Source organism: Patagioenas fasciata, chromosome 12 (genome assembly GCF_037038585.1).
Source record: "Patagioenas fasciata isolate bPatFas1 chromosome 12, bPatFas1.hap1, whole genome shotgun sequence".
Lineage (NCBI taxonomy): Eukaryota > Metazoa > Chordata > Aves > Columbiformes > Columbidae > Patagioenas > Patagioenas fasciata.
Window position 1 is genome coordinate 3,868,601 of NC_092531.1, and position 13,791 is coordinate 3,882,391.

Sequence of the window (13,791 nt, forward strand, 5' to 3'; positions counted from 1 at the left end):
CTTTCCATGCTCCATACAGCCCCAACTTGACAGTGCTGCACTGCAGAGCAAGTGGGCTGTGGTGCCCAGGGCCGTGGGGTGAGTCCGCAGATTCATGTTGGTCAGGATGGGAGGAAGACCCAGCTCAGGGCGGCTCCTACACACTCCCCCTCAGCACACAGACATGGCTTCTGCAGCTCCAGAGATCTCAGAGAGAGGATTCTGGGCAAACAACTCAGTGTGGGGTCCTTTATTTCATTTTATACACATAGAGAGTACGGCTCCTCATTTACACAAAGACGACGGGACACACCAGACAGGTAGACATGGACACAGCCATAAGATGACAATGTGGATAGCATTAATACAACCAAGAAGAGCAAACACCAAAGATAACAAACAAACAATTAAAAAACAAAACAAAACAAATCAACAATGTACAGAACTCAGGCTGAACAAGTAATACGTTATTGCAAGTGACATGCAGAAGAAGGAGGTCAGTTTGTTACTGCTTTTGAAAAGCAAACAATCAACAGTTTCCTTATAGACTCCTTGAGTTCCTTGTTCCTTATGCTGTAGATGAGGGGGTTCACTGCTGGAGGCACCAGTGAGTACAAAACAGAAACCACCAGATCCAGGGATGGGGAAGAGATGGAGGGGGGCTTCAGGTAGGCAAACATGGCAGTGGTGACAAACAGGGAGACCACGGCCAGGTGAGGGAGGCAGGTGGAAAAGGCTTTGTGCCGTCCCTGCTCAGAGGGGATCCTCAGCACGGCCCTGAAGATTTGCACATAGGACAGCACAATGAACACAAAACACCCAAATACTACTGATATACTAAGCACGAGAAGCCTGACTTCCTTTAGGTAGGAGCGTGAGCAGGAGAGCTTGAGGATCTGGGGGATTTCACAGAAGAACTGGTCCAGGGCATTGCCCTTGCACAGTGGCAGTGAAAATGTATTGGCCGTGTTCAGCAGAGCATTGAGAAACCCAGTGGCCCAGGCAGCTGCTGCCATGTGGACACAAGCTCTGCTGCCCAGGAGGGTCCCGTAGTGCAGGGGTTTGCAGATGGCAACGTAGTGGTCGTAGGACATGACTGTGAGGAGAGAATATTCTGCTGAAGCTAAAAAGAAAAAAAGAAAGAGTTGTGCAGCACACCCTGCATAGGAAATGACCCTGGTATCCCACAGAGAGTTGGCCATGGACTTGGGGACAATGCTGGAGATGGTGCCCATATCAAGGAGGGCGAGGTTGAGCAGGAAGAAGTACATGGGGGTGTGGAGGTGCTGGTCCCAGGCTATGGTGGTGATGATGAGGCCGTTGCCCAGGAGGGCAGCCAGGTAGATGCCCAGGAAGAGCCAGAAGTGCAAGAGCTGCAGCTCCCGTGTGTCTGCGAATGCCAAAAGGAGGAACTGGGTGATGGAGCTGCTGTTGAACATTTGCTGTCTGCGGGCATGAGGACCTGTGCAAGGAGGAAAAGACAGTGAGGATTTAGGGGAGATTTCTCTGACCAAAATCAAAGCCATTTCTCACACACCCTCCCTGGCTCCACACCCCTTGTCCTTTTCCAGAACTTCCTCCAGCTCCGTGTCTCAGCCCTGGGTGGTGCTGGCTGGAGGTGCCGTGAGGAGCCGGGCCTGTGCCCGCTGGCTGCCGAGGAGTCAGCCGTGCTCTGCTGTAGGGGGTCATGGTAATGGGGGGCAAGGGACAGTCCTGGGGTTCAGCATTGCCATATGGAGCCATGACATCTCACCCTTTCCTAAGATAGCACCCCACATTTAGCCAAAGACAGACGTGGCTCATTTCTCAAACCAAACAGCATTTTCAATGATGTAACATCTATATGTTTCTCAGATAACACTAAGGTGCTATAGCACAGGTTTGCATCCTGATGTGGAGCTTACAGCTTAGAAGGAAACCTCAAAGACATAGCAAAATGTCCTAATAATGTGATTTGATTCAGGGAGACTCAGCTCATTACCCTGCCCCAGACTGCATTGCCCACACCCCACAGGTCAGAACAAAGCTGGGACACATGTTCCCATGGATACACCTGCAGGAAAGGACCCACAAGATCAGGCTGTGACTCTGCAGCTGAAACTGCCATCCCCAGAGAGCCTGAGAGCAAGAACAAGATCCCAACAGCAGTGACCCAGAGCAGGGGAGCAAGAAGGACAATGCGGTGAGGGTGGGTGTGAGAGAGGCCAGGGCAGAGGCAGCCGGGCACTCAGACAGCGTCACCCTTCCCAGCTGTGCAGCCACCTCCCAGACACCAACATTGCCGGGCAGCTGCTCTCAGCCCCTGTGCTCTGCAGAGGAACTGGAGCTCTGGCTGCACAGGAGCTGCTTCATGCCTTGGAGCCCCCGGCCCTGAGGGCAGAGGCTTTGCTGGGTGGGAGAGGAGCCAAGGAGGCTGCTCAGAGGATAAATCTACACTGCAGGGGATCATACAGAGGTTTCTGAATTCTCTCTACAGCAGCATTATCTTTACGGTAATACCTGTATAGATCTTCTCTTTGAAACCTCCAATTGGAAGCACTCTGCAGTGAGCTGGAGTTGTGAGCAGCCCTGACCCACAGAGAACCCAGCAGCAGAAGGACCCTGCCCTGCCCTGCTGGGGGTCGCTCCTTCCCCCCACAGCGTCCCCCCTCAGTGTTGTTGGGATCTCCCCGGGCAGGCTGAGCGCTGACCCTGGCAGGCGGCAGAGTCCCTGCCCTGGCACAGCCCTGGGGTGCAGGGACCCTGCTCTGCAGGACAGCCCTTGGCACCCCTGCCTGCACATTTACATTTACACCCCACAGCCACCCTTGTGAGAACACAGCATTCACGTCTTGTCACTCTGACAGTGCAGAAGGCAACCCCTGCTCTGCAGCACATCCTCTCCTCCGCATCAGAGAATCTCTGAGAGCTGTACTTACATCTCTCGTAGGCTCTGCAATGTGACAGCTGTCTGAGATCCTGCCAAGATTTGCAGATGCAATGCTCTGCAGCCACATGCTTAATATCCTAGAAGATTTCATTTCCAGTGATCTCTCAGCATCCTCCCACCCCAGACTGCATTTCCCTCTCTCTGCCTGGTTCCTCTGCCCTCGGTGCTGCAGGCAGAGCCCTCAGCCCTGCTGCGTGTGCAGAGGAGCTGCTCCTGGGCAGAGCTGTCTCTCTGCAGCGCTGCCGCTTGCCATGAGCTCCGTCTGAACCAGGAGCCCAGCCCAGCTCAGCAGCACGGGAGCAGCCCATGATGTCCCTTTCTCTGTCCCCTCTGGGCTCCCTCCAGGTGTCCCTGGGTCTCCAGGGACACATCCTTTGAAATAACCTCAAGTAATAAGTGATGTTGATTCTCTCTCCTCTGCAGCAACACTTCTTTCCAGCATTGTGTTCTTTGTATTAAACAATAAATTGGTATGAGAATCATCTTTTATTTTCCCATCATTAGACAGGACACCAGGAATGTTACAGCAAATGATTTGATTTCTCCAAGCTGAGGGAGGAATATCTTCAGTTGAAGGAATGTACGCATTTTGTTCTGGTTTTATACTCCCAGGTCTAGAGAGACATTCATCAATCTTTGGCCATCTCATGTCTGTGCTCTGAAGCAAAGCCTTTGCACACATGGGCTCTTGGACACTTGGTACCAGGTTTCTTGTGGCAGGTCAGAGCTGGGCTGGTGCCACAGCTGGGGTGGTTCAGCCCAGATGTGAGGCAATGGCCTCAGCCAGGGACCTGACTGGGGAGCTGGAGCTGTCAGTGCTGCAGACAGAGCTGTGACATGGGTGGAATGAACTGCCAGGCAGGGTGGCAGAAGTGAGTTCATCTGATCTGCAAGGACAGCAGCCTCCAAGCACAGAAACAGTCCAGACCAGAACTCAGTCCAGACCTGTAAGGCAATCAAGGGCCCCATAATGAACTGTTACTACTGCAGGAACAAATAACAAGAAACAGGGACACTGTGTGGCTACTGATGAATTTAATAAGGGAAAGAGGTGAGAATCCCTGTGTCCTCTTGTCCTCCATTTTCACCAGCAATGTGTCCCAGGTCTCTGTGACTGGAGGCAGAACAACCAGCAGTGGATGGGGATCAAGTCAGGGGTCACTGGAACTAACACAATCCTTTCCAGTCTATGGGACAGCAGGGGCAGCATCCCAGGAGCTGAGACAGCAGGACGATGTCACAGGGAGGCCACTCTCCACCATCTTGGAAAGCTCATGGAGACTGGGGGGACTCCCTGACCACTGGCAGCTCTCACACAGTGTGTGCACTTTTCAAAATGGCCAATGGGTGAGCAGGGGAACTAAGGGCTGTGCCCCAGAACATGTCCACTGGGACCCCATTTCTGGGTGTCTGGAAGAGAAGGTGACGGGGTTTACCCAGGGCAGGTTGTGCCTGTCCATCCTCTTTGCTTTCTGTGAGGAAAGAACAGGGTTTGGATGTGGGCAGAGCAGTGGTGGTCTGTTACCTGGAAGTCAGCAAGGCATTCAGCGTCATCCCCCACAATGTGCTTGTGCCCAAGTTAGGATATTATGGTCTGTGTCAGTGTGCAAGTAGATGGGTAAAAGGCAATCTGGATGGTTTGGCTTAGAAGGACAGTACATAAAGGCAAAAACTTTCCATTCCTGAGGACAGTCAAGCACTGGAAGCTGTTTCCCAGCAGTGTGCATCCACTCTACCTCAGAAAGTTAACACCATGTGTTTATATAGACCTCTCACTAATCTGGTCTGACCCTGCTTTTAGGAGGAGGCTGGTCAAGACACCTCTTGAGGTGCCTTAGAGACTGAATGACACTGTCCTTCCTTCCTTCCCCTTCATGTTTCTGATTTGGAGAAAGCTCTCAGGTTCCCTCTGATCACAGAAATAATTCGCATGAGGCGCAAGGCTGCTTTACAAGTAACCATAAACAACCCTGATCACAACGTTTGTATCCTTTTTCATTTCCTCTAACCCAGCTTCCTCTTGTTTGCTGTCCTAATACCCTTCCAAAAAGAAAACACCACCTTGTTCATCCTTTCAGAGCAGGTTGTTCAAGAGATGTCAGCATCCAGGTACAGAGTCTGCACATCAGCCAGGCAGCAAAGCCATCGTTACAGAAATGCAGACGAGGCTCTTGACCAGCTCCTTGAACCCAGATCTCAGCGTGACATGTCTGCTGAGATTCCCGGGAACACCTGAACTTTAAGTGCAGAGCATGTGAGTGCTGGTTGGGTATCCTGGATTGTCTCCTGAGCCATGTGGTGCTTCAGGCTGTGAAGAGAATCAAAACCAACTTTTTCACTGGGTTAATTAATTTACAGACTGTCACACAGGGAGTTGAAGAGAGCTCAGAACTCCAGTCTCTGCTGTACTATAAGGCTTGATCCCCATCCACAGGTACCGATCTAAATGGTCCAAATAGAGGGTGATCTTGCAAAACTCACCCTTTGTGTCCCCAGGTGCATGGACGCTGCTCATGTGCCTCTGCAGAGAGTGGCAGAGGTTGGATCCCTTTCTCAGGAGAAACTCCTTGCTGAGCTACGGGGCTGGCTCAACAAGGTTTTATTGCATTTCACTCGGCATCAGATTTGACATATTTGGTGCTTTTCTGTGATCACTTCTTCTGCACAGATGATCACAGAAGGACAAGCATTTCAGAAGAGTTGGTTACAAAGGCCCTGTCATGAACAAGAAATCTCACCGTGAGATCTGGAGGGAGTGAGGAAGATTATAACAAGTACCAGGAAGAGCCAAGAAGCTCAAGGCCTCTTCTGTAGAGCACGAGGCCCTGAGCAGCAGTGACCGGCCATGTGTGGTGTGGGAGAGGGTCAGGAGATGTGGGGTAGAAAAGGGTGATGGCTGATGACTTCAGCAAATCCTTACAACCATGTTTGAGCCACAAGTGGAATGTGGTTGATGTCTGCGAGTGGAGGTGGAATAGGAGGAAGATTCTGGGGGGGTTATATAAGGAAGGAAGGCATGCTTCTCTTGGACTAGTCATATATAACAGTGCCATTTGCATGCTGTGGGCATGGCTGTGCCTGGGAGGTGGGGAATGGCTGCTGCTGGCGTGGCTGTGCTCAGTCATGGCCCATGAGCTGACCCTGCTTTGCTCCTCTCTTACACTGCCCACACTTGGATGGACCTCAGGAATCATCCATGAGCCTGGAGGAAGCACCAACATCTTGGAGTGTTGGCCCATTACTGGAGGACAAGAGTGAAAGGTTTGTGAGACACATGGGAGTGCAGGAAGAGAGCGGTCTATGTGTAGCAGTAAGTGTGTTAAAGAAGAAGACCTCAAGACCATGGGCTGGTCATGCTAATGTGGAATAGATTGATTTTTCTTTTTATTTTAGGGCAGCAGCAGAAGGAACTTGTGCATTTCAGTACTGGGGCATGGATCCAAATTGAGGATTCGAGCAAGTTTGGGACTTGGACAGCTCAGGTGATTGGTGACTATTGCCAGGTTTGTGAAAGAAGCTGAATGGGTTTGGGGGACGTCATAGGCATTGCCAAGTCTTCAGAAAACCAGAGCCTTGTGGTTAAAGCAAGAGCACTTGGCACCAAACCCACCCCCAAAACACAAATACCCTTCCAGTGACCACAGGCAGAGCCTGAGAACCATAAGAGTGAAAGGGTCTCCTTTGTCTGGTCCTGGGGTGAGGATTTGGCCATTCTGATGATGAACAAACATGAAGGGCTGACAGGGCACCAGAGCCACCTCCACATCACCTTTACCACCTCTGACCATTGTCTCCAGGCTTCTCCTTGTCCAGCCTCCAGGGACAGGGACTGCTTGTGTCAGTGATGGCCCTCCCTGGGCTCCCAAACTCCCTCAGAACATGGGGTTGGGTTCCGTCTTTTACTTCGTTAGAGGTTTGTTCATTCTTTCAGTAGCTGCAGTTCAGGATCATGGCAGCAGAGGGCTCATTAACATCCAAAATGCTCTTACAAGCCAAGGCTCTGTGCAGCACTCTCGAAAAGTCTTAAAGTTTGGTGTGGATGATTTCAGAGATTTCTGAACTGTAGCCAAACAGTGAGCATTTCCATAATAAATAGTAATAAATGCAAATATCTTATATTTCCGTCCCCCTCCCAAAGACCTCATTTCCAGAACAGCTGATATCAACAGTCTCCAATAAATATTGATCTAGAGAATCTCCTGATAAAGACTGAATATGTCAGAGAAGTGGGTGCCTAAATCACCACCTGAGCGAGGAGACGGGCCAGGACACCTCAAGAGGAATCACAGAACTCTGGACCTAGAGGTGGGTGTTCCTGGGAATCTCAGGTGCCACAGCACAGCGATACTTGTGTTCGGGGAGCTGTTCAAGTGACCCATCTCCTGTTCTGTAATGGTGTCTGAGTTTGCTCAGGTCACCCCTGACCTAAGTCCCATCCACTGCTGGGTGTTCTTCAGACTCCTGCCTTCAGGAACAGAGTCCCAGGAGACCTTGCTGGTGAAGATGGAGGCAAAGAAGCCATGAAGAACCCCAGTCCTGTCTGATTCTCCTCTTACAAAGTTCAGCAGCAGGCCCACATTCACCCTCACTATTCTTTTAATGTAAATGAAGCCAAGACAGTTCATCTTGCTGTCATCACCCTCCCCCTGAGGTATCAAGTCATGGGGAGCTTTGGCATCATCCCCACATCCATGAACAAGCTTTCTAAATTCTTCCTTTGCAGCTCCCCCTGCTTCCACCTCCTGTGTGTTGCCTTTGTGCCCTGGAGCTCCATCAGTTCAGACAGGCAACCTCACGAGATAAATGCTTCTACTCTTGGGAATTTTCATCGAAAGTTCTTGTCCTTGGAGCATGCTGTTCTCTAAGGCTTGTCAGATTTCCTGAGCTCCTTCATTCTTCTGAGATGCTTCCCATGGAAGCACCTGTATCAGTCCCCTAGTATGTCAAAGTCTTCTCCTCTGGAGCCCACTAGCCTGTGTTCTGCTGCTGGCCTTCCTCCCTCCCCTCTGGTGCCTGGGACCCCACTCTGTCTTGGTCACGACAGCCAAGGTGGACACTGATGTTCACATCCATCACCAGCTCTCCCTTGTTTCCCAGTTCCAGATCCAGGTGAGCACCACTCTTGTTGCCCACCAAGCAGACATGGTAAGAAGTTGGCCCAAGATCCTTTGAAATGTTGGCACCTGTAGCTTTGCATGGCCAGTGAATGTCAGAACAATTGCAGTTCCCCATAGGAACCTACTCATTGATTGGAGACTTCTTCAGGTTGCTGACAGAAGATGTTTTCCACTGCTTCTCTGTGATCAAGTAGTTTGTAACACCCAACACACTGTCACCCTGTACCGGGTTTACATGGCAAAGTCTTGGAACGGGGTGAGTGTGGGTGTGCTACAGTTGTCACCTCTCTGAGAAGACAACAGGAGTTTGACCAACGTCAGACAGAGCCGATTTCAGCTGCTCCAAGATGGACCCACTCCTTGCCAAATCTGAGCCACTCAGTGATGTTGGCAGCACCTCTGGGATATTGTGTTTGAGAAAGGGTAAAAAACACTGCACAACAGCAGGTGGGAGAGAGGAGGGAGGAAATGTGAGAGAAAAGCACTGCAGACACCAAGGTCATGTCCCATAGGACCCAAGCAGGTCCCTCAGCAGGCCAAAGCTTGCTCTCCTGAAATCCTGCTCTTGGCCTTGTGATCATCTCCCAGGAGCCTCAGCTCCACTTTCCCATCCCTGACTGTTCCATCCTGACCAACTCTTTCTGGTTTGTAACTGTGAAATCACACAGGGCACCTCACCCCACTGACTCCTCAGTCACCCGTGTCAGGAAGATGTTGTCAATGAGCTCCAGACCCTCCTGGATGGGGGGTACACTGCAGATATTGGGATATCTCAGGTCTGCCAAGAGGAAACGGCCCTGGAAATGAGGCCTCTTTCATTTGTCTGAAGGAGGCCTCATCTCATTCCTCTTCCTCATCAGTGAGTCTGTAGCTGATGTTCAGGGACCACAACACTGCCCATGTTGTTCTGCCCTCTCATGCTGACTCCTCAACCTTCAGCTGACATTGTCTGTCCCCAGGCAGAGCTCCACATATCTCGTATTTACACATCAGAAAACTCTGAATATTGACAAGATGAAGTGACCAGTGCTGTATCAGGGTGGGACAATAACCCAATCCATCAGGACAGAGCAGGACCTGACACGCTGAGCAGTGACCCTGAGGAGAAGGGCCTGGGCACTACAAGGTCCCCACACCAGCCCGTGGTGCACACTCACCATGAACAAGGCAGCTGCACACGGGGCTGCATGAGGAGGAGTGTGGGGACCCAGACACCTGGAGTTCTCATCCCATTCGGTTCAGCACTGGTGTGACCCCACACACACGGGGGTGTGCCAGTGTGCGGCTTCCCAGTTTGGAGAAGCAGGGAGGAACTGGAGAGTACAGGGCTCTGCCAAGGCAGGTTCAGCACCTTGTACACATGGTGTGGGATGCTGAGGGACCTGGGCTGCTTTGGCCCAGCAGCGCTGGTGAGGCTGCAGCAGTGCAGGAGTAGCCTGAGAGTGCTTGAAGGGTGGTTTCAGAGGTGGTGGAGGTTTTCTTCTTAGTGGGAAAGAGCATGAGAAAGAAATAATGGCAGAAAGTGCAGCTGGGGAGGTCCACGCTAGAAGATGCTCAGACAAGAGCAAGGTGGGGCAGCAGGGGGGATGTCTGCAGCCTGCAGGGAAAGAGGTGCAGGGGATGCCACAGCACAGGACAGGCTGTGGTGGAGATGATCAAGGGATGTAAAGAGGCTGAAAGCCCCACCAGACATGAGCTCCTTCTCCCCTTGGCTATGGCTGTTGTCTCCACCTCTGATGCCTGTGAGGAGACACCTTGTCCTTCCAGCACAGGGGCCTCATGGCCTCCTTGTCCCCAGCCAGGAACCTGGGAGGTGTGGGACCATAGTCCTGCCCTTTGCCTTGCACAGCCCCACATCACACTGTCCAGGAAGGGTCCTGGCAACGTGGGAGGGACAGGATCTGCTTTCCCATTGCTGGGCATCAGGGCTTGGCCCTTTGGTTAATGAAACACATACAGGTTTACTCAGCATCTAAGAGAACTTCACCTTGCTTACCCTTTGTTCTGCTTCAAGTTTTCTGTCCCAGCTGCCCTGGTGATGGTTTCTCAGTTGTGTCCCTCAGTGGGATTCATTAACATTACAAGTAACTTTGAAGTTTAGATCTGAGTTTGACTTCTTCAACTTGCCCTCAGGGTCTGAGGTTCATGCACTCAGCACCAAAGCCACCAGAGGGGTCATTAAAGCGCCTTGGGCTGCTCCTGTGCTGCTGAGCTGGGCTGGCCTCCTGGGACAGAGGGAGCTCCTGGCAAGCGGCAGCGCTGCAGAGAGACAGCTCTGCCCAGGAGCAGCTCCTCTGCACAGCGCAGCAGGGCTGAGGGCTCTGCCTGGGGATCTCAGGGAGATGAGCAAGGCAGAGAGAGATGAAAGGTGGTCAGGATTGGGAGGATGACTGAGAGCTCACTGGAGGAGAAACCTTTGCAGCCCTTGCCATGGTAAGTCTCTGGGTGCAGGGCAATGCAGCTGTAGCTCCTGGAGGCATCTCCTAAAACTGGCACAGGCACAGCTGGTGGGATCTGTAAGGACGGGGATTTTTTCAGCAACTTAGAAAATCTGAGAAGCAAGTTGTGCACCCAGGGGTGCCCAGGGCTGTCCCGCAGAGCAGGGTCCCTGCACCCCAGGGCTGTGCCGGGGCAGGGACTCTGCCGCCTGCCAGGGTCAGTGCTCAGCCTGCCCGGGGAGATCCCATGGCAGCAGCTGTGGGTGGAAGGAGCGACCCCCGGCAGGGCAGGCAGGGAGCTTGTGGGGTTGAAGGGTGCTGTGTGGGTCAGGGCTGCTCAGAGCCCCAGATCAACCCCACAGACATGGCAGAGGGTCCTTCTGAACAACGACATCAAGACAGCAACAGCTGCAAGGGAAGGAGTCTGTGCTTTCAGTTTTCTGCTCTTGGTTGTCCGGGTGTGCAGTGGGAGATGGGGATTTATTTCTCTCTTTGGAGAAGACACTGAGACCCCAGTTCTCGTCAGGACTTGTCTGAGCTGCTCCTGAGCCCCTGCACACACAGAGCTGCCCCTGGGCAGTGCCAGGAGGTGTGAGCAGGACAGAGCTGAGCACACAGCGGGTGGGACGGGGTCTGTGACACTGACAGGGAGCAGAGCCAGGGACAGAGACACAGCTGCAGGCAGCACAGGCATGGGCAGGGAGAGTTAACTGCTACCAGAAATGCTGGGGATGGAATTTAGGAACCTCTCTCACATCCCCTGCAGTGCAGACACATTTCCCAGTGCAACTCCTTGGTCTCCTCTCCTCCTCAGCAGAGCCTCTGCCCCAAAGCCACGGGGTCCAGGTCACCAGTCTCCACCTCAGCAGCTGCACCTCCAGATGAAGGGTTCCTGGAATGCGGTACAGAAAAAAGGTGCTAAAAGTACTTGCTCTACAGTGTCATTATGTGAGTGGCAGCAGCACAGCCAGGTAAGGAGAAGGTTCCACAGCCTGCCCATCTGCCCTTCTGTCCTTGCTTTATTTTCTGGTAGCACTGCAGTGTCCTTCCCTGTTTCTCCACCTGTCCCTGGTGCTCTTCCTCTCTGGGGTTGGGGTGCAAGTGTGGGTCAGTTTTTGTTCTGACACCAACTCAGGGGGTTTTGCCTCAGAGTTGTGTTCCTGAAATCTACATGCCCAAGCTTCATTTTAAAGTGCAATGAACTGTTTTTTTCAGTTGGTAGAAAAAGAATGAGCTGAAACATGCCTCCATCAGGGAGGGGGTTTTCCGTGAAAAACAGCGTATTATTTTCCTCACAGAAGTCTCCCCTAACTTGTCACTGTCCTTTCCTCCTTGCACAGGTCCTCATGCCCACAGGCAGCAAATGTCCAACAGCAGCTCCATCACCCAGTTCCTCCTCCTGCCGTTCACCGACACACGGGAGCTGCAGCTCTTGCTCTTCTGGCTCTTCCTAGGCATCTACCTGGCTGCCCTCCTGGGCAACGGCCTCGTCATCACCACCATAGCCTGGGACCAGCACCTCCACACCCCCATGTACTTCTTCCTGCTCAACCTCGCCCTCCTTGACCTGGGCTGCATCTCCACCACTCTCCCCAAATCCATGGCCAATTCCCTCTGGGTCACCAGGACCATCTCCTTTTTAGGATGTGCTGCACAGCTCTTTTCATTTGTGTTCCTGATAATAGCAGAGTACTCTATGCTCACCATCATGTCCTATGACCGCTATGTTGTCATCTGCAAACCCCTGCACTACGGGACCCTCCTGGGCAGCAGAGCTTGTGTCCACATGGCAGCAGCTGCCTGGGCCACTGGGTTTCTCAGTGCTCTGCTGCACACAGCCAATACATTTTCACTGCCCCTGTGCAAGGGCAATGCCCTGGACCAGTTCTTCTGTGAAATCCCCCAGATCCTCAAGCTCTCCTGCTCACACTCCTACCTCAGGGAAATTTGGCTTCCCATGTTTAGTGCTCCTTTTTTTGAGGGATGTTTTGTGTTCATTGTGGTGTCCTATGTGCAGATCTTCAGGGCCGTGCTGAGGATCCCCTCTGAGCAGGGACGGCACAAAGCCTTTTCCACCTGCCTCCCTCACCTGGCCGTGGTCTCCCTGTATGTCAGCACTGCCATGTTTGCCTACCTGAAGCCCCCCTCATTCTCCTCCCCATCCCTGGATCTGGTGGTGTCTGTTCTGTACTCAGTGGTGCCTCCAGCAGTGAACCCCCTCATCTACAGCATCAGGAACCAGGAGCTCAAGGATGCCCTGTGGAAACTGACACCTGGATTTCTTCTGAATCTATAAACTGTCTGTCTTCTACATAAGAAGACATTCTCATTGCAGGTTCATCCTGTGTGCAGTATTTTTTGTCTCTACTTGAGAGTTTGTTTTTTTTTATGATAATATTTTTATTCCCTTTGTAATTCACTGTCTGCTTTTCTTTTCTCAGTGAGTGGCTGTGTCAATGTGGAACCATGTTCTCTGTGTTTAAGCAAAATAAAGGATCCTTCACCAATAATTTTCACTGACATTCTTTCTCCAAGACCTTTCTGGAGCTGCCGTGATTGTTCCCATGTGCATGGGTGGAAGGGAAAAGAGTCCAGCATGGCAGCCCTGCCAGGGAGCACCAGTGCTTGCTCTTCCAGAGCTGTTCTGCTTCCACTCCCACACTCTCCTTCTCATCCCTTGTGTTGGTGCAAGGCCTGAGTTGTCCGGCAGCTTGATCCCCATCCTGCTGTGTGTCAGTGCTGTGAGCGCAGGCAGGGACAGGCAATGGGCACTGCTGTGACAGAGCTGGCCTCTGTAACAGTTCTTCTATAAAGCAAAGTGATCTCCTATGGGTAGGGTCTGAGGGTTTAGGTCTTTTTGCAAAGCTTCTCCCAAGAACATGCCCAAGAAAGTTACCCACAGATGAAACACCGTTGTTCAGCTGATCAACATGCGTGTGCAGGGCTGGCACACAGCAGTGTCCTCTCACAGCCAGGCCTCCTGCAAGAGACCTGCCGGACTAGCAAAGCAGGGGCTGGGCTGTGCCCCTGTGCACTGGTCACCCCATCCAATCTGCCCTAATCATCACGGACCAATCCCTCTAGCCCAGATCTCTCACCTCAGTTCAGACAGGTACTTTGTCCCTATGGTACATACAGGCTGAGGGGACGAGATGCTGGAGAGCAGCTCTGCAGAGAGGGATCTGCGAGTTCTGGTCGACAGGAAATTGAACAAGAGCTACCAGTGTCCCTGGAGCTAAGAGGCACCCGTGTCCTGGTGCATCCAGCACAGCACAGCCAGCCGGGCAGGGCAGCTGGGCAGGGTGGGGGATTGTCCTGCTCTGCTCTG

General features: G+C 52.3%; 1 protein-coding gene across 1 annotated transcript; it reads right to left on the bottom strand.

The window, feature by feature from the left end:
- Window positions 1–476: 476 nt before the first annotated feature.
- Window positions 477–1,418, bottom strand: LOC136113502 (olfactory receptor 14J1-like). The gene has a single exon (XM_065858674.2). The coding sequence runs from the start codon at window positions 1,416–1,418 to the stop codon at window positions 477–479; it is 942 nt and encodes a 313-aa protein (XP_065714746.2).
- Window positions 1,419–13,791: the final 12,373 nt, after the last annotated feature.